Source organism: Canis lupus, chromosome 18 (genome assembly GCF_048164855.1).
Source record: "Canis lupus baileyi chromosome 18, mCanLup2.hap1, whole genome shotgun sequence".
Taxonomy (NCBI): Eukaryota; Metazoa; Chordata; class Mammalia; order Carnivora; family Canidae; genus Canis; species Canis lupus.
The window spans coordinates 52,254,477-52,274,986 of record NC_132855.1 but is presented as its reverse complement, the minus strand read 5'-3'; the positions used below and the strand labels follow the sequence as shown (position 1 = coordinate 52,274,986).

Sequence of the window (20,510 nt, the reverse complement as noted above, 5' to 3'; positions counted from 1 at the left end):
TTGAAAATCCCCATACATACTGGTATCAGAGCAGGACTTGTGTTTGTAACACTAGATAGAAGAAGCACCTTGAGGACAGGACCTTATCTCTTCAGAGTGGTCACCTGGAGCAGCACTTGGTGAGAGTTAGACACATATAGGTAGAATTCCTAGTTGTGTGACCTTGGGCATGTTATTTAACCTGTGTCTCATGTTTCCATCCACTGAGCAGAATAACTCCAAGGGCTTAATATCAAAACTCTCGTGAAGGTCCTGGAATACAGTTGGCACATACGATGAGGGTCATGGCCATAGGGTGCTCTCTACAGATATTTGTTGAATCAACTCAGCAGAACTCAGGAAAGGTGCTAATAATTTTTTTAAAGATTATTATTTTTAAAACTTACTTATTCATGAGAGACACACGGGGCGGGGGGCGGGGGGGGAGGGGAGAGGCAGAGACACAGGCAGAGGGAGAAGCAGGCTCCATGCCTCCATGCCTCCCTTCAGGGAGCCCGACGTGGGACTCGATCCCCAGACCCCAGCATCACGTCCTGGGCTGAAGGCGGCGCTAAACCGCTGAGCCACCCGGGCTGCCCAATGTGCTAATAATTTTTATACTATATACCTAATAGGTGCCAAAACTGTCCTATCAAGGCTTACAGTTTTCGTGGTCTAAGTGGGAGTCTTACTTGTTGATCTTTAGCGACAGAGCTAAATGTGGGGAAGCGTCGCTCATCCGGGTGTTTGAGGAGGACCCAGCGTGACGCTGCGCACTGCTCCTCGCTCATCGGAGCCCGAGGGTGGGCTCAGGCGCCCCCACCATACCATTATCACTCCGGAATCCGGGCTTGGTGGTCCGGCGCTCGCAGCCGCACTGAGCTCTGAACAGGCCGCCTCCCACCCACCGGCCGAAGTAACTCCACCCGCCACGCGCCCCCTGGGGGGCGGGGCCAGCTGCGTCACGTGTCGTCACTTCCAGCGGACCCGGAAGCGCCGTTCTCTGGCAACTGCGGTTAGGAAGTGGGGATGGGATTGCGCTCCGTTTAAACTCTTGGCCGGCCGTGGGCTGAGGGCCGGCCGGGACTGCTGTGGCCTGGGCGAGCGCGGAGCGTGGGGCGGCTTCTGGGACAGTACAGGCGACCTCCGCCGTGTGCTCCTGGAGCCCGCGTCGCCCCGCCTCTAGGATCGGACCCGCCCCCGCCCTCGGTGCCTGGGACCCCGCGGGCGCTTCTGCCCGGCTGCCCAGCGCTCTGCATCCGGTCTCCGACAGCGGGGAGGAGCGGGTGTGCGGCTTCGGGGACATTCCGTCCCTGTCGTTTACTGCCCCCGCCAAGGTCTCCGCGGGCCTCTTCTGACTGACGTCGAGCAACCCGTCCTGAACATGGAGAAGTTTGGCATGAATTTCGGGGGCGGACCGAGCAAGAAGGACCTGCTGGAGACCATTGAGACGCAGAAGAAGCAGCTCCTGCAGTACCAGGCACGTCTCAAGGATGTGGTCCGCGCCTATAAAAGTCTACTGAAAGAGAAGGAGGCTCTAGAGGCCAGCATTAAGGTGCTGTCGGTGTCCCACGAGGCGGATGTGGGCCTCACAGGCGTCCAGCCTCCAGGCCTCTCTTTCCCTGACTCTGCGGATGACCGATGCTCCACTCACAGCGAAGATAGCACTGGGACAGCCACGAGCTTGGATACTGCGGCCAGTCTCACCAGCACCAAGGGTGAGTTTGGGGTAGAGGATGACAGGCTGGCTCGTGGCCCACCACCTCCAAAGTCCGAAGAAGCCAGCGGATCAGAGAGTGGCGTTAGCAGTAGCAGTGGAGATGGAGCATCTGGGGGTGGAGAAGTGGACAAACGGCTGCACCAGCTGAAGACTCAGTTGGCTACTTTGACCAGCTCTTTGGCTACAGTCACCCAGGAGAAGTCTCGCATGGAAGCTTCTTACCTGGCTGACAAGAAGAAGATGAAACAGGACTTAGAGGATACCAGTAAAAAGGCAGAGGAGGAGAGGGGCCGTCTGGAGGGAGAATTGAAGGGGCTGCAGGAGCAGATAGCAGAAACCAAAGCCCGACTTATCACCCAGCAGCATGATCGGGCCCAAGAGCAGAGTGACCATGCTGTGATGCTTCGTGAGCTCCAGAAACTGCTGCAGGAGGAGAGGACTCAGCGCCAGGACTTGGAGCTTCGGCTGGAAGAGACCCGAGAGGTCCTGGCGGGGCGGGCATATGCAGCCGGTCAGATGGAAGGGTTTGAACTGCAGACCAAGCAGCTGACCCGTGAGGTGGAGGACTTGAAAGGTGAGCTACAAGCTCTTCGAGAAGAGAAGAATCGGCCAGACCCTCGGCTGCAGGAGCTTCAGGAAGAGGCCGCTTGCCTTAAGAGCCATTTCCAGGCTCAGTTGCAGCAGGAAATGAGAAAGGTAATTATTGTCATGTCCTTCAAACATTAGTCATTTAGCCTGAAGTGGAAAACATTAGGGTTTTTTCTCCTTTGGTAATTAGAATTAAGTGGCTGCACTGTTGATTTTTGATGCTATTCAGAGTGTTGCACTGGGAAATATGGGAAATCCTGGAAAATCTGTTCCGTGGGGTGTTGACAGTATCCACAGAATGCACTTCCAACAGGATGTGGACTCTATTAGTGTAAGGCTGGTTTGGAGCCAGACGCCTCTGAACTTCTGGGCAGTGGCATCTTACCAGCTGTGCTCTGTGGAGCATTAGAGTGGCAGCTGTGCGGTGAAAGGAGTGTGTATGCCTACGGGTGTATGTATTATTTAGGTAGTGGTATATGCCTGGGGGATCAGGAGGTGCAAAAGGAATCTTCTCAGAAGTACCCTCTTATAATTGCTTCTCAACAGTTTGCCTGTTTAGGAAAGATGTGCTATTTTACAGTGCTCCTTTCAGTGTGGAGAGAGATCCAACTGAGTTGTGAACTTCTGAGAATATTGGGAGAGGAAAAGAATGTCATGTGATTTCTTAGTAGGATTTGGGGAAACATGATAAAGATAATACGCTTCGAAAAAAAAAAAAAAGATAATACGCTTCGTATGTGAGCCTTGTTTATGGTAGGAGAAACTGAAGCACTAAAGCAGAACAACAGATTTACAGAGGTTCTTAATATTGTTTGGTATAACGTACCTCTGGGAGCAGAACCCAAACGGGTTATAGGAACTTTCGTTAGTATCCAGATCAATAGAAAAATCCCCAGTTTCCATTCTTTTTAGGTCATCCCAATCCCATGACCCTTTTGCTCCCCTCTCCTGCTTTCTCAGTTTGCTATAGGCATTTGTGGCTTTTTGGGGATGCATTTCCATCTGTTCCTTTGTTTTACAGACAGCCCTTGCAGAAGATCAACTGCGGCAGCAATCTGAGGTAGAAGAGCAGAGAGTGGCGGCCCTGGAGAATCAAATATCTGAGGTGTCTGAATTACTGGGCACCTATGAGAAAGCCAAGCAGAAGGACCAGCTGGCCATCCAGAAGCTAAAGGAGCGTATTCTGCAGCTGGATCTGGAGAACAAGACACTGGCTCTGGCAGCCTCCAGCCGGTCCCCTCTAGATAGCCATGGAGAAGAGTCCAGTCTGGATGTCAATGTCCTGAAGGATAAGATGGAGAAGCTGAAGAGGTTGCTGCAGGTGGCAGCCAGGAAAAGCCAGGTGACCCTGGATGTGGAGAAGCTCTGTGACCTGGAGATCATGCCCAGCTCAGAGGCTGCTGACGGGGAGAAGGCTTCCGTGCTCTACTACCAACAGGAGCTGAAGCAGCTAAAGGAGGAGTTTGAGAGGTACAAGATGAGGGCCCAGGTGGTCCTCAAGAGCAAGAACACCAAAGACGGTAATCTGGCCAAGGAGCTGGAGGAGGCCCAGGAACAGCTTGCAGAACTGAAGGAGAAGTATATCTCATTGCGGCTATCCTGCGAGGAGCTCGAGCGCCAGCACCAGCAGGAGGCTGAGGACTGGAAGCAGGAGCTGGCCCGGCTGCAGCATCTCCACCGGCAGGAGCTAGAGCGGAGCCAGCTGGACTTCAGGGACCGCACGCTGAAACTCGAAGAAGAGCTGCACAAGCAGCGGGATCGGGCCCTGGCTGTGCTGGCTGAGAAGGACTTGGAGCTGGAGCAGCTGCGCTCTGCAGCCTTGTCCTCTGGGCTGCCAGGGCGCAGAAGCCCCGTGGGGGGCGGGGGGCCCGGAGAGCTTGCCGATGTGTCTGCCCCAGATAGCCTGACGCAGGCACTGCAGCTGGCTGCAGCCAACGAGCCCACGTTCTTCCTGTATGCGGAGCAGCTGGCCCGCAAGGAGGTGGAGATCACATCACTGAGGAAGCAGAAACACAGGCTGGAGGTGGAGGTGCATCAGCTGCAGGATCGGCTGCTGGAGGAGGGGGAGCGGCACCGTGAGCGGGTCGGAGCCCTACAGAGCCACATTGAGAAGAATATCAGGGACCAGAGCAGGGAGGGAGCCAACCTGGAGTACCTCAAAAACATCATCTACCGCTTCCTGACCCTGCCCGACACCCTGGGCCGCCGGCAGACGCTCACAGCCATCCTGACCATCTTGCATTTCAGTCCCGAGGAGAAACAAGTGATCATGCGGCTTCCAACTGGTAGTAGCTGGTGGCCTTCTGGCAAGAGATGATACCCTTTTCACTAACTCCCGACATTGCTGTGCCTCCTGTGTGGGAAGGGACAGACTCTGTTTCTACTGCCTCTTCTATTACATTATCAATTTTTTTCTTCACTGTGTTGAACTGGGAGAGTCTTTAATGTGGGGTGGGATTTTCTGCCAAACGCCATTAAGGCCACATTGTCCTTGGGCCCTAGAAATACTGGAAATGTCCCCAAGATTTCCTCGGGTGGTGTGCTTGTGAGGGGGACAGGGTGGCGAGATGAAGACTGGGAGGTGCCAAAGTTGGGGAAGTGGTGGGAATCTTTTAAAATAAGACTTTCTGTTTTAGTATTATGCTCCTAGCCCAGAACCAGGAGTAAATGTGACTCCAAAGGGAGTTCAGTTATTTCTAAACCCCCACAAGGACCAGCTGTTTACTCCCCATCTCATCATAGTCCAAGTCTGGTCCACTGCTGCCCCAATTTTCTGGGGACATAAATCCAGGCTGGAGAGAGGGACCAAGAAGTTTGAAATAGTGACAGATTGTCTGCTGTTGTCCACAGATTTTTCCATTCTGGAACTGGGAAGCTTGGTCTAGTTGGGGCTAGGTATGGCCTGGTCGGTCTGGACAAAACACACCACTGTGTCCATCCTGTAGAAGGCTCTGAGCACCACGTCCGTCTTAGGCATTTCCTGAGTAACCTGCTTTTCGCCCTGGATAGGGTTATCGGAGGCCTCTTGCATTTGACCCTGCCTTCACCTGTCTGCCTCAGGTTGGCCTGAGACTGTGAGTGAATGATTTTGCTAGCTTTCCTCTGTGTTGAACTTCCATTAAGAAAAAAATCCTGGCTTCTTATAGAGAGGGGTCCGATTGGGAAACTGATCCTGTCTGGATACAGAGAATTACCTCAGAGATTTACAGCCTCCTCACCATCCCCCCCACCCCTCAGCTGTTTCTGTGGCTTTGTAGGGACAGAGAAGAGGAGGAAGATTTGCTGATTGCAGATTGCTGTGACCCTCCCAAGAGAGTGGTGGAAGTTTAGGAGGAGCTGGGGTGCTAGCTGACCCGTGAGTAGCATTCTGGCTAAATCTCCAGTCCCTGCAAGCCAGGGTATTCATGGGTTGCTGTCACCAGGGTGTTTTGCCAACTCCTTTAGGGGGTAATAGAGTTTCAGTACACAATCCTCGTCTTCCCCACATGTGTTACTACAAATTTTCCTCCTTTCTGTTTTTATTTTTTTTTTAATGTTTGGTCTTGTGAAAGTAGATTTGATCTGCGCATAAAGAAAGGGGACCTCAGGCAATCTGGAAAGAAGGGACTCAAGAAAGTTCGGTTGAGACAGTATCAGTTCCTCTATTCTATCCTTTCCCTCATCTGCTCTTGCTGGCATAGAGATCTTTGGACCCTAAAGACCAATGCTTTACCACTGACTGGACTAACATGTATCTTTCTGTTATTTCATCATAGAAATCTGATTTGTGTAGGTTTGGGATAGCAGAAGACTTTGCTTACATGTTCTAATTGGGAGGCTGGGTACCTTGGACTGTCTACAAACAGCAGACTTAATGAAGCAGATGTGATGTGTTCAAATGATAACAGATCATGGAATCATTAAATCTGAACAACCTGACCTCTATGCTTTCTTAATGAGATGCACACATACATACACACGCATACACACAGAATGTGAATATAAATGGTGAATAAAAAGGATGGAGATAATATATTAATCCATGAGTTTGAGGGGCACCTGGGTGGCTCAGTGGGTTAAACATCTGATTTTAGCTCAAGTTGTGATCTCAGTGTCTTGAGGTTGGAGCTCTGCATCCGGCTCTGTGCTCAGTGGGGAGTTTGCTTGTTCATCTTCTTTGCCCCCTTCCCCTTGCTCATGTTCTCTCCCTATCTCTCTTAAGTAAAAATTTTTTAAAGCTTTTATTTATTTATTCATGAGAAACACAGAGACACAGGGAGAGGGAGAAGCAGGCTTCTTGCAGGGAGCCCAATGTGGGACTCCATCCTAGGACCCTGGGATCACGCCCTGAGCCACCCAGGTGTCCCAAGTAAATAAAATCTTAAAAAGAAATCCATGAGCTTGAATCTAGAGAGGAATGTCTCAATACTTTACCTCAATTACAAAACAAATTTTTCAGCCTGGAATTACGTGTGTGTGTTTGTGCTACAAGGCTGTAAATAAGCAGCTACACTAGAAAAAGCTTTCTCCTAGGTTTGGTGAATGGGCTTGAAACTTAAGTAATTGCTGCTTGAAACTTTAGAAATAATCAGCGTATTGAATGCTTTATTATGCTTCAAATCATGGTTCACAGTATCCTAGAAAAATTTCTGAGTATTTCAAACTAAACTAAAATCATAATCATTTAATTGTCTTAATTAACCCGATCCCCTCAAATGTAGCATATATTTTTATTGTTATTTCTAGGTGGTTTTGGACAGCACAGAAAGATCCATAGTCATAGCTGTTTTCCTAGGACTAATCAATCATTCCTATGCTTTTTATTTTTGAGAAGACACCACAGGGGCAAAGAAGCAAGTCAAGTTCTGATAAATAATTGTTTAAGTACTGATATTTATAAGCCCATGACTACTCCCTACTGAAGTGGAAAAGGCATGGTCCCTTCCTACCTTTCAGAAGAACACAAGTTCTTTGTCTCCCCACATTTTCCTCCCAAATATGTTTTCCAGTTGCCTGACTGGTTTTCCAGTGCTACTGCATACTCTGAGAAAGGAAAGGGAGAGAGAGGAAAAGAATTGGAATCAGATACAGAGAAAAATAAGTTTTCCCCTGGCCTTATATCGGACAGTACATGAGGTGTGTCACTAAAGGAATGAGACAACTTTATTTATTACCACACAAATTGGGAGGATTGCTGAGAACAGATGCAGGGAGAAGGGGGCAGGAAGGCAAGTTGATTATTCTAAGGGCTCTCAGCTTTCCTCCTCCTCTCTCCTCTCTTGTTGGGGATCTCCTCTCTGGGGAGCAGATAGCCATATAATTATGCCCCAGATGTAAATCCCCATCTGTTACCCAGAACTCTAGGGCTCTTGGCCTTGTCTTGAGAAGCTGCCACTACAGGGTTGTGTTTGGTAACTTGCCAAGTGTACCAGCACCGTGTCAAGCCATTCACACCCATTATATCATTTACTCCACATACATGTTGCTATCCTCCCATTTTTACAGATGAAGAGAGGGTGGTTGAGATGTTAAATTTGCCCAAGGTCACATAACTGGAAATGTCTGAAACAGGTTTGGCTACCCAACACCTGCTCAATCTGGGTGTCCTTTCTTAGGACTTGTGAGGGTCAGGGCCTATCTCCACAGGTGACTTCAGGGATGGAGAGATGGATCGCTAGGTTGAACTGGGTTGGTTCAAATGGGGAGAAGGTCTCCAGCCATAAATTGCAGTCAAGCAATGTTGCTACGCTGTAGAGTTAAACAGGCGACATTGGTTCCTTATAAAGAGCCCTAAAGCTGTCCTCTCCCCCAGGTTCTAGATGACTGCTAATTTTTAGGACTTGGATCACTAACAAAACAAAAGGAGGGCTGGGTATCAACTATTGCTGTTGTGGTTCCAACTATGACCTCTAGTAAGGAAGGAAAACAGCTTGGGGAATTAAAAATAGAACACTAATGAATGGGTCACTAATCTTCAGTTCCTTTTACTTCCTCCCCCTCTGTCTTTCCATGCTTCTCTAGGCAGCCTGGTTACCCCAGGTTGATGGTTTTGGAGCAAGGAACTAGGTTCACACATTCTGGGTTGAAATCTCAATCCAATCTCCTGTCAGTTCTGTGACCTTAACAAATTAATATTACTTAAGTTTCTTATAATGGGGGTAATACCACCTATTTCAGGGTTCTGTCCTCATCTTAAAGAAAAACTAAGTATATAAAGAACCAGGGAGATCCCTGGATGGCGCAGCGGTTTGGCGACTGCCTTTGGCCCAGGGCGCGATCCTGGAGACCCGGGATCGAATCCCACGTCGGGCTCCCAGTGCATGGAGCCTGCTTCTCCCTCTGCCTATGTCTCTGCCTCTCTCTCTCTCTCTCTGTGTGTGACTATCATAAATAAATAAATAAAATTAAAAAAAAAAAAAAGAACCAGCCCAGTACCCAAAACAAAGTCGGTGCCAAGCACCCAGAGTGTTTAGGTGGCAGAATGGGGGTTAGACTGAGCTCTCTGGATTTAAGTCCAGTGTTTCTTAGCCACAAATCTTGCTGTAAGCAAAAAGTAGAAATAACAATGGTCTTTTGGGGTAGTCCGGGTGGCTCAGTGGTTTAGCCCCACCTTCAGCCTAGGTCCTGATCCTGGAGACCCGGGATTCGAGTCCCACGTCAGGCTCCCCGCATGGAGCCTGCTTCTCCCTCTGCCTGTGTCTCTGCCTCTCTCTCTCTCTCTCTCTCTCTCTCTCTCTGTCTCTCATGAATAAATCAATAAAATCTTAAAACAAAAAACAAAAAAAGCAATGGCCTTTTGTGGAGTGCCTGCTAGGAAGCAGACTGCTCACATTTCCCCTACATTATTTTATTTACTTATCATACCAATCTTGTGAAGTGTATCTATTTTGCAAAGGAGGACATGGAGGCTTGGCAAAATGAGACGAATTGCCAAAGGCCCAGGGCTGGTAATGGCAGAATTGGAATGCAAACATGTTTATCTGAGGCCGTGCTGTCCCCCGTCAAAATATTTTGGAGGTTAGTATTTACAGTAGGGTCCCTTGTCTTTATCTTAATTCAGCAGCTATCAGGTGTCTGAAAATACAGCTTCAGTCTAGACAGTATCACAGACCCTTCCTGGGGATCCTATCCTGGCAGCTTGCATACTCCACTGGCCTATCTGCCCAGCATGTGGCTTTAGTCAGCTGAGTTGCGATTGGAAGGCGTCTGGAGGCCAAGCTTGTTCATGTTGGGTTTGCAGGCCTTCGCTGGGTCACCTGGTCAGTTTCCATTTCCTGAAACTGGGATCCTCCACACCATTCTCTCTACCTCAAGGTCCTTCCCCCAGTGCCATCCCAGCCTGGATGCTCCTGCCCTTTCACGCTTGGCTGGAATGTCACTTCCTCCATGCTGATTTCTCTGATACTTAGCCATGTGCAGTGCTTCCTTCTCTGAGGTCCCTTGCGATTTTTTTTCATACTGACCTTGGGTACAGTGATTTCCTGTACTTTATTATTATTTTTTTTAGGGAGGGAGTTGTGGCGCGGGTGCAGAGGGTGAGGGAGAGAGGGCTCCCTAGCAGGCCCTGCACTGAGTGCGGAGTCCTAGGCAGGCTCGATCTCATGACCTGAGCAAAAACCAAGAGTTGGACACTTAACTGACTATGCTGTCGGGTGCCCCTCTTGTATTTTTATTTTTAAACTTACTTCTCTGTGTCTTTGACTAGCCTGTAAATTCCTCAATGTCATGCCCCATGCCTTATTCATCTTTGTACTATTAGGACTTCTCATTCCTGGCACTTACTGAGTGCTTAATACAGAGCTGACTGGATGGAAAAGAGGCTGAAAATACCAGTCTCATAGGATTCTATAACCTCGTCCACCATCTGCATTCCAATTTGTCAATTAACCCAATAATATTCTTCATAGAATTTTTCTTCGTCTTGTAAAGGATCTTGTTAAGGATCACATATTGCATTTAGTTGCTTTATCTCTTTAGTCTTCTTTAATCTAGGATAGTTCCTCACCTTTTCATTATCTTTTACAACAGAGGCATTTTTAGATAATACAGCTCCCTGCCTCCCCTTAATAGAAATTTCTTTATGATTCGATGGCTGGTTATACATTCCCTGCCAGCATATTATACAAGTGATGTGATCTCAGAATATCACATCTAGAGGCAAATTGTATCCATTTGTCCTTCATTGATGATATTGATTGTGGTGCCCACACAGATATCTGATTTCTTCACTATGTAGTTAATATTTTCTGCCTTGCTACCAATAAGCAATCTATGGGGAGATGCCTTAAGTCCCTGCAGATATCCTGCTCCTTATCAAAGCTTCCCTTCTAAATTTAGTATCAACCAATGATAATCCAATCATTACTCTATTGGCTGTGATGGTTGCAAAATGGTTTTCAACTCTAGCATTTATCTTTTGGTCTTTGATATTTTCTAAGCAAGAGCCTTGCCTTCTCCGTTGTTTATTTAACAGTTTATTTATCTATTTATTATTAGTATGAACTGATGGATTCCTATTTTTCCACAGTTTATAATTCACTATTTTACTTAATTATTTTAACTCAAATTTCCTCAGATTTGGTCAAAGTCCCTTCAAACTCCCATATTCTTGTGTCATTCCCCCATCATTTCTGGCAAAAAATGTGTTTCTGGCTCATCTTCTGAGTTCTATACCCCAGTCATGAAATCAATTATTTCTCTGGGGATCCTTGGTTCCTATTAGTGGAGACTGGTATTAGAAACCAATATCTGGGAGTGATGGAAGTTCATTGTTACTGGGGTATCTTTGCTTTTAGGTAGGCAGACTTGGGAAATGTATGCATATAATGTATATACATAGACACACGTACACATGTGGCTATACACATATGCAATACACACTTTATACATCATGAGCTCACACTGATATCTCTAATTCCGATCCATTTCCACACAGTGTTTTTGCATTATCCATCCATTCCATACTTGTGTTTCTTCTACAGCAAGAACCCTAGGATGGATCCTGTAATGTTTCATTAATATTATATGTTTCATTGACATTTAGAAAACAGGCAGAGTGAAATAGGCACAAGGAGACAGACAAGAACAACCAGAAAAGGAGGAGAAAGCCAGTGGAGGGATGTCAGAGAATTCAAGGTAGACTGAGTTTCATTATGGAAATATGGAAAACAGTGGCTGAGCTATACAGCGGAATACATGTGAATGTTAAAAAGCCATTTCAAATCCTGTTGGAAAATCATTTAAAACCTGACAGGGCTGAGGGCACCTGGATGGTGCAGTCAGTTGAGCATCTGACTCATGCTTTCGGCTCAGGTCATGATCTCTGGGTCATGGGATTGAGCCCTGCAACAGGCTCCATGCTCAGTGCAGAATCTGCCTGAGACCCTTTCCCTCTCCCTCTGTCTTTGTGCTCACCATCTCTCTCTCTCTCTCTCTCTCTCTCTCTCTCTGTCTCTCTCCCTCTCTCTCTCAAATAAATAAATCTTTTTTAAAAAACATAAAATTAAAAATTTAAAATCAAGGTGTCCACAGGGCTCTATTCCATTCTGGAGGCTGGAGGGAGGAGCCATTTCCTTGCCTCTTCCAGCTTCTAGAGGCTGTCTGCGTTCTTTTTCCCATGGTCCCCTTCCTCCATTTTCAAAACCAGAGATGTGACATTGCTGTGTACCTTTCTCCCAGAGTCACACCTTCCTCTAACTCTTCTGCCTCCCTTCTTGCACTCTTACAGACCCCATGATTACATTAGGTCATTGGGATAATCCAGGATCATCTCTCTATTTTAATTCCCCTTTACCATATAACCTAACAGGTTCTAGAAATTAGGACATGAACATCTGTGGTGGACATTATTCTGCCTACCACAGTATATATTTGGTAAATATTTTACGTGGAAAGAATTTTAGCGAGCAGAAATGGAAAATGAAAATTCTCTCTAACTTCTTGGTAATAAAAGCTTCCAGTACTACTGGAATATTCCTAGCGATATTCTTTTTCATGGGAAACCAGCAACACCTAGTGTCTCTTCAAATAAATTTCAACAGAAAACATAAAGTGTTCCGTAATTAAAAAGATAGAAGGTACAGCTCAGTTCCTGATGGCAGAGGAAAGAAATTCTCACCATTCATAGTGGAAGAAGACTGATGATTCTCTCTTCTATCTGTTCTCTCTCTCTTTTTTTTTTTTTTGACATAATGTTTTCAAGGTTCATCCATAGCTCTTCTATCTGTTCTTTAGACCTAGTTGTGTTCCCCATATCCATGCATATATCCAGAAGTATTTAAATTAATTCTGCTTGGGCATGACACAATAATGGGCTCTGTGACAGAAGAAGAAAGATAAGACAAAAAAAAAAAAAAAGATAAGAACATGATTTCCATTTTCAAATTGCCTTCAGTCTTATTGAGCAGACAAGACACACTGTGGGAATTAAAGCATATATATGTACCCATTTATAAAATACTAGAGATTTAATGGCCAAGGATACCAGTTATAATGAGGCTTAATTGTGCATATATCAAAACCCAAAAGAACACTGGCTTCAATAGCAGAGAAATTCATTTATTGTTCTTGTGAAAGAGTTTGTGTAGTCATTGGAAGCCCTTCAAAAAGTTAAACGTAGAGTTATATAGGACTCAGAAGTTACACTCCAAAGTTTATATCCAAGAGAATTGAAAACACACTTCCATACAAAAACTTGTATATTAATGTCTCTTAATACAGATAATAGCCACAAAGTGGAAACAACCCAAATGCCTGCCGTCTGATGAATGGATAAGCAAAATGTATAATCCACACAATGGAATATTATTCAACCATAAAAAGGAAGGAAGTACTGATGCACGCTACAGCATGGAAGAACTTGAAAAACATTATGCTAAGTGAAAGAAGTCAGACACAAAGGCCACATGTTGCATGATTCCATGTGTATGAAATGTCCAGGACACATACATTTATAGAGACAGAGAGTAGATTAGTCATTGCTAGGGGCTGGGGAGCAGGAAGGGAAGAATGGAAGTGACAGCTAAGCACAAGGTTTATGTTGGAGGTGATGTTCTGGAATTAGTAATGGTTGAACAGCTTTGTGCATATGCTAAAAACTCCATCAGCTGTTGAATTGTACACTTTAAGTGGGTAAATTGTTTTATATGTGAATTGTATCTCAATAAAGTTACTAAAAGCATGCTAGGAGGGCTAGGGAGGCAAAATGAGTGATGAATAATTAGAGGACATGGAGAAGAGATTGGAAAAGTTTCTCCCATTAGTTGTTTGCTCCCCACCCCCCCAGTTCCTTCTCTAGGCCTCAGAGTGGTTGCCCCTTTCTTTCCCATGTATTAGATCTCCTTCCTACAAATAGGAGGATATTTACTATGAGAGGCTGACCTGGCCCTCGTCAGGGAGAGAGCTGGCTTTTCTGGGCCCTATGGAGATAAAATAGAGAATGTGCTGATGGACACAGAATGGAATAGGGTTCACTCTCCGTATCCTGATGGTGTCCCCATGTGGGAGGCACTTCTGGTTCAAGGGAGTATATGTCCTTGAGAGTCCTTGGCCCTGATGGCACAGGGGAGGAGCTCTGTGAGCCTGATAGATCACTGTTGGCCACTATGTGACTGACTGGAGGAGGATGAATCTTAAGGATGCCTGTGTCCCTAATCTCCACGGGGGGAATGTGAACTAGCAGTGCCTGTCTGCACTCCCTGGCTGACCCTGCTTTGGGCCCTCAGGACATTTGTCCTCCCTCCAGTCCCCAGTGATAGAGAGTTCCTCATTAACACATATTTTGGAATCCTCTTAACAGCCCTGTGGCTTTATTCTTGATCTGTCTCTTATTTCTCTTCTTGTGCTGTACAAACCAAGTATTCCTCCTGCCTGCTTGCTTGCTTGCTTTTTCTCTTTTGGAGTTGTCACACACAAAGAAACTTTCATTTGTAGCAAATAAGGAGGTCACAGGGAATAACTGCCAAAGCCATGACTCCTCAAGTACTATTTCTGACATCACTGTAAGAGTTATCTCACTTGTTCTAATAGGCCTTTGTCAACAGTGCAGATTGGATTAGACTTCATGTGTTACCTTGAGTGACTCATGTCTGTCCCTATGACCTTTCTCCCCATATTCATAGATCCCAGGAGTCTAGGTAGTGTGGAGATGGATAGAGATTAGCCTGAGATGGAGGAACTATCGTAAAAGATAGAGTCCCAATGGTCACAGCCAGAAGTGCAAGGAGACATGATGACTAAAAGTAGCATGGTATCCAGGATGGGACCCTAGGACAGAAAAATGACATTAGGTAAAAACTAGAAAATAGGAATCAAGTATAGACCTTGGTTAATAATCATGTATTGATACTGCTTTATTAATTGGGACGAATATGCCATAATGTTAAGATGTTCATCATAGGGAAAACTGAGTTTGAGGTATGTGGAAACTCTCTATATTGTCTTTGAAAATTCTCTGTAAATCTAAAATTATTCTAAAATTAAGACTTCATTAAATCATACCCAAATATAATGTCCCCATTCCCATCAGAGAATTTAGCTCTGCATTGGCCAGACTATTTTAAAGAATGTCATCCTTCTTTATTATTTATTTATTAAAAGACTTATTATTATGTTTAAGTAATCTCTACATCGAATGTGGGGCTCAAACTCACAACCCTGAGTCAAGAGTCATATACTCCGCCGACTGAACCAGCCAGGTGCCCCCCATCTGACTTCTTTAAATGCTAGTTATCGATACCACTTGAATCATCAGTGTAGCCTGGAAAAGATCCATTTACCTGTGTATAAAAGACAGGACTTTAAAATCCTGGGTGAAAGGATAGGAAGATGAGAACACTGGAGCAGAAGTGCACATTCTGGTCCTAGAGGGGATGAGGCCTTGAAGGACGAGTGACTGTTGTAATCCTGGGCCATGTCCGAATGGCTGTTAGGAAAGGACTGACCCATGAGGACACATGTCAGGGAGTTCAGGTAAGTTTTGCATCCACAGCAGAGCCAAAGGTCAGGAGCTGAAAGTGTTGCCAGGCTTTGTGCCAAACTCGTGAGTTTAGTGTGAGAATGAGCAAAGGTTGGGGTGTGTAAGCCATGTAACTGGGTCATTCAGAAGTGAGTTCAGAAGCTCTAGGTTCCAAGATCTCTGACTGGGGGCACAATGGGTCAGCATACTTCTTATGACAAGCTGTTAGAGGTAGACAGCCTGGCCAACCAGATGCCTCTGTCCACCTCCCTGGGGGATGCTGCTAAGGAAAAAGAGGGACTGAAGAGGTAGAGGAAGGGGAGAGAAATGACTTGGCAGGCTGTCCTACCCCTCAAGTGGTGACCGGTTTTCTTAGGCAGGTGCTTACCTATTTAGTGTAATGGGCTGAATAGTATCTCTTGAATTCACATCTATTTGGAGCCTTAGTAGGTGACTGTAACTGGAAATAGGGTTTTTGCAGGTATAATTACTTAAGATGAGGTCATACAGGATTCAAGTGGGCCCTAATCCAATGACTTTTGTCCTTACAACAAGAGGAGACACACAGATGGGAGAAGGCCATGTACAGTTGGAGACAGAATATGGAGTGATGTACCCATAAGCCAGGGAACACTAAGGATTGCTAGGAGCCATCAGAAGGCAGGAAGAGGGATGATGGCCCTGCCGACACTTGATTTGGGACTTGTGGCTTCCAGAATTGAAAGAGAATACCTTTCTGTTTTAGGTGACCTAGCTTGTGGTTCTCTGTTCTGGCGGCCTAAGGAAATCCAGACATCTGATGGGGATGGTGCTGGGAGGGTGTATAGCACCAGCTACGCTTGGCGGGCCTCAAGCTGGGGTGATTCCTGGTCCCTGGCAGGCCAGAAGCCTGAAGCTGGAGCCTTATAATTGTGAGCCCCAACATGATCCAAAAATTTATGAGTAATTAGTATAGATGATAATATAGGTTACCCCCACCTTCTACTCCCCACAGTGAAGGCTTGCCTGCATGGGATTTCCTTGTGAAATCTTTGTCCCATTATTTGAAAGAACCAAAAGGTGTAAATTCCTCCTAAAAACTTTGCCTAGTGGTTCCATGGGATATGCCCACATTTTCTTCTCTAGGGGTTACCCATCCCACACCTTCATGCAGAAATTTTTCAGATCATTCATGCCTCTCTTTTCAGATCCTAGATCTGCTTGATCATTGTGACCTCTGACCACATGATGGTCATAGTGTGGCCACAGTCTCGGACACTATGAACCATCCCTTTCCCAAACTTCTCTCCTAGAAAGCAACACCTCTTTCTTCTTTCTCCTCTGACTTCCTCTCTTCGTATCTCTGTGACTTAATTGCCTCCCCCACTTGCTTGAAAATGTTGTAGTTCATTTGAGTTCTGTATTTGATCTTCTGTCATCACTCTACAACTCTCTTGGGGGACCATCCAATTTCCTAACTGATTGCCCCCACCACATGGCCCCTAAACCTGTGCTCCAGTTCAGGACTCTTCCTTGAGCTCCAGCTTCATAGGTCAATGCAAGGTTTCCCCATGGGGGGTACCAGCCACTTGTGAATCAGGGTGTTTCTAAGCACTGGATTGATGTGTGTCTTCCCTCAGCTAGAGCCACAGACCCGCCCTCTATTGAAATAAAGAAGTCATAAAGAGTTTTCATGAAGATTTAAAAGATAAATATTGAACAAGTTTGAAGGAAGTAAAACTCATGCAAAGTAAAATTCCTACATGTGTTGAGTGTAGGAATGATGCAATCAGTAGATTGTCAAAGCTTGTCCATGCTAACTTTTATTATGATAGAAGGTGGTTTAAGGGCACAAAAATACACATTTAAGGAAATCATAGGCTAAAGTATAATGTGTTTAATAGCTCGTTCCAGCCACCTTAGTGGCTTTCCAGATCTTAGCCCTGACTTAGAGGCTACTCTTCTTGGTCACCTGGTGTTGCCCTCAGACCAGGCTGAGCCCTTCAGAGTCTCCTAAGTGGAGAGAAAAGCACTCTTCCGCTGTCTTTAATCTCCTTTATTCATGAAGCTCTGCCCTTCTTCTCTATAATGATGTCCTTTTGCCCTTGCTCTTGGCATACCTCAGCAGGGTGATGAGCCTCGAACCTCCTGTGTGAGTCATGGTCCCGAGCTTTGTCTGTACTCCCTCGTGGCTCACTTTAGCTACCTCGGGTCAGAGTCTAGGCCAGGAAACACCTCCATGAAATCACGGGAAAGATCAAAAGTCTGCAATGGTCCAATGGCCATTAAAAAAAAAAACACAAAAAAAAAACTTAAAGTGTCTGTGGGTCCAGAAGTACGCTGGGGAGATGGGATGAGAATCCACATAATAAAGTTTATTTTTATTTTTATTTATTTTTTATTTTTTTAAGTTTATTTTTAAACATGGTGTGAAGTCATCCTATTCCATCACTAAGGATGCTAACATGCTGGAATGTGTGGATGAAGATGCTTGGGTGGATAATGTTGGCCGTTTCCCTTGGTATATTCATGCACAGTTTGTTTTTGAGACATCCAGTAATGATTAGAAGTGTGCCCCTAAGCAGCTCTGGGCTCAGCTCTGGCACTCATGGCTTAATTAGGTGGATTTTGACTCATCATTATTTAGTTGCCCATTTTTTCTTAGCAGAGTGCTTTCCTTGTTTTATGCAATTAGAAGGAGGAAGCTCACAAAAGTCATCACATTAAAGAAGAGATATGACAGAAAAGATCATTAATTCTATCTTACTGTACAAATCCCAGCAGTAATTAGGGACTTGCACAAACAGCACCGCTTACATTATTTAGTTGACAATTGCTAATAACAACTCCAGCTGTGTGGTAGTGCACTTTATTCTTCATAAAAGCAAAAGCGATTAGTTCGCCATATAATCTAATCATCGGAAAAATGTAATTCCCATGGCAACATCTGTTATTACTGCCTTGTAAAAGGGCAGGCAGGATTTTGACACATGAAATTGTATCACAGCCTGAAAACCAAAGTAAGTGTTTCCTCCACTAGAGGACTGGTCCCCACGCTGTTTGGGGGAGTTCTCCCCTGGGCAGCAGGCAGTGTGGACGGAGTGGGGCAGAACCAGATTCTCAGCAATTTCTTACATTTTCATTACCTAGGTGAATTCGAGGAAGAAATGCTGCAGAAGCCAATTCTTTTGGGAGAAGAGTGGTTTCAGAAAGATGATTAAAGTTCGCGTGAGAGATTTGGAGGGGATTTTTAAACTACAATCAGTGAACAATTCAACTTAATATGTACTGGGTTCCTTGGTGTGAGGGACTGTGGGCCAGACGCTAATTACAAAGGCAGCGAGACACTGCATCTGGTGTCAAGGAGCCTCTTTCTAACCTCAAGCTTAGTGACTGTTTCCAGCTTTCCCAGGCACTTGGTCACCTGCTAGAATTTGGGCGTGGTCATGTCCCTTGCTTTGACCTACAGGAACTCTTTCATGATCCCTCCATTTCCCTGTCTCCCTATCAAAAAGTGGCTAGTGAGTTTTCTCTTTAACAGGATCAAATCTAGCCCACCCTATTACAGAAGGTCAGACCTCCTGCCACACCTGCTGGTGGATAATCAATGAGAGGACAGATACAAAGACACCTTGGTTGGCATGTAATAGGCCTTGGTGAAAGTATTTTTCCTCCCCCTTTTCCCTTTTAAAATCTCATGAAAAATGAGAATCCTTATTCCTCAAAAGAGAGCTGGATTTACATATATTTTTACTACACCAATGTCTAGAAATGTTTCTATGAGAGATTCCTTCATTTGAGGTTGGAGTAATGGCCCACATGATTTTATAGTCACAATATGTTATAGAGACTGCTAATTGTCTCCCTGTATTTATTCTCCTCTTCCCTCTTAGAAAGAATATCTCAATATCTAAGTGGGTACATTGTGCCTCAAGCTCAAAGACATTTGCTAAGGTCCCTGCAGTTAGGCAAGCCCACGTGACTATTATACAAGGAGACACTCCCCACAAAATGGCGTTGGGGGAGGAAGTACCCTGTCCTTTTCTTTGCTCCATTCTGCTGCCTGGGATGGCTATGCAGTGGCTGAAGCTCTAGCAGCCCTCTCAGACAATGAGGAGGAGGGACCGGCACTAGAGATGGTGGAGAGTGGGCTTGAACACACCTTGGGTCCTTGGTCACTCAGTGGAGTGTCAAAAAAGTCATGCATTGTCTACTTCTAGATTTCTTCTAGATGAAAGAAAGATAAATTTCGTATTTACTTAAGCCACTGTTTTAAAATTTTTAACTAATATATTCATTTTAAAACTGTGGTAAAAAAAGAAAAATAAATTTCCCATCCTAACCATTTTTTTAAAAATTTTTATTTATTTACGATAGTCACAGAGAGGGAGAGAGGCAGAGACATAGGCAGAGGGAGAAGCAGGCTCCATGCACCGAGAGCCCGATGTGGGATTCGATCCCGGGTCTCCAGGATCGCGCCCTGGGCCGAAGGCAGGCGCTAAACCGCTGCGCCACCCAGGGATCCCCCTAACCATTTTTAAGTATACATTTCAGTAGTGTTAACTATATATCAGTAGTTATATAACTATAACTATATTAACTATATATATATATAACTATATATATATATATAACTATATATATATATAACTAAACTGCTGTCGTTTTGGGTTTTGTTTCTATGAAGTCAAAGCTAATTCTAACTAAAACACAGTAGAAGCTCTTTTAACTGACCTCCAATTAATGACCTTGTGAAATTAAGGGTCCTGACTAGGGGCACTTGGGTGGCTCAGTTGGTTAAGTGTCTGCCTTCCACTCAGGTCATGATCCCAGGGTCTTGGGATCAAGCCCCATATTGGGCTCCCTGCTTGGTGTGGAAGCCTGCTTCTTCATTTCCCTGCTGCTTCTTGCTCTCTCTTCCTCTCAAATAAATAAAATCTTAAAAAAAGGGAGGGGGGGGTCCTGTCCACTTCCTCAGTGATGTGTGCTAGTTGCCCATCATATAAATGTTCCTGCCTACTAAACTATATATTCTAGAATGGTCGTTCTCAAACTTGCCTGTGGTAAGAATCACCTGGAGAATTTAAGATTGTGATTATAAGTTTGGGATGGAGCCTAGGAATTTTGCATTTCTAAGGGGCTCCCAGAAGACATTGCTGCTGCTGTCTGGGGATACTCTTTGAGGCTGATCTGAGGACACCGCAGCCTTCTGTCACTGTAGGCTGAGCTGAATGTTATATTTATCTATATCCTGAAACCTGTGTATATATACTGTATTTCTGATTGTCTTTACAATTATAAGAGTGTAAA

The 20,510-nt window shown here is 45.3% G+C and overlaps 1 protein-coding gene and 1 long non-coding RNA gene across 2 annotated transcripts; one reads left to right on the top strand and one right to left on the bottom strand.

Moving 5' to 3' along the window:
- The first annotated feature begins 949 nt into the window (after nt 1-949).
- On the top strand, nt 950-6,205 carry GCC1 (GRIP and coiled-coil domain containing 1). The gene is made up of 2 exons (XM_072784440.1): nt 950-2,395; nt 3,309-6,205. Exons 1-2 carry the CDS (start codon nt 1,364-1,366, stop codon nt 4,602-4,604), a joined length of 2,328 nt encoding a protein of 775 aa, XP_072640541.1. The 5' UTR covers nt 950-1,363; the 3' UTR covers nt 4,605-6,205.
- Nucleotides 6,206-7,050: 845 nt separating this feature from the next.
- LOC140609198 (uncharacterized) lies at nt 7,051-14,476 on the bottom strand. Its single transcript, XR_012011132.1, has 3 exons — nt 14,337-14,476; nt 12,384-12,581; nt 7,051-7,309 (listed from the first exon to the last, which is right to left on the bottom strand). It is a non-coding gene; the product is annotated as an uncharacterized lncRNA (long non-coding RNA).
- Between the last annotated feature and the right edge of the window lie 6,034 nt (nt 14,477-20,510).

Excerpts from the sequence above, each read along its gene's own strand:
- GCC1 (XM_072784440.1), top strand. The coding sequence starts at position 1,364 with ATGGAGAAGTTTGGCATGAATTTCGGGGGCGGACCGAGCAAGAAGGAC. Across the intron at positions 2,396-3,308 it reads TGCAGCAGGAAATGAGAAAG|ACAGCCCTTGCAGAAGATCA; the intron begins GTAATTATTGTC and ends TTTGTTTTACAG.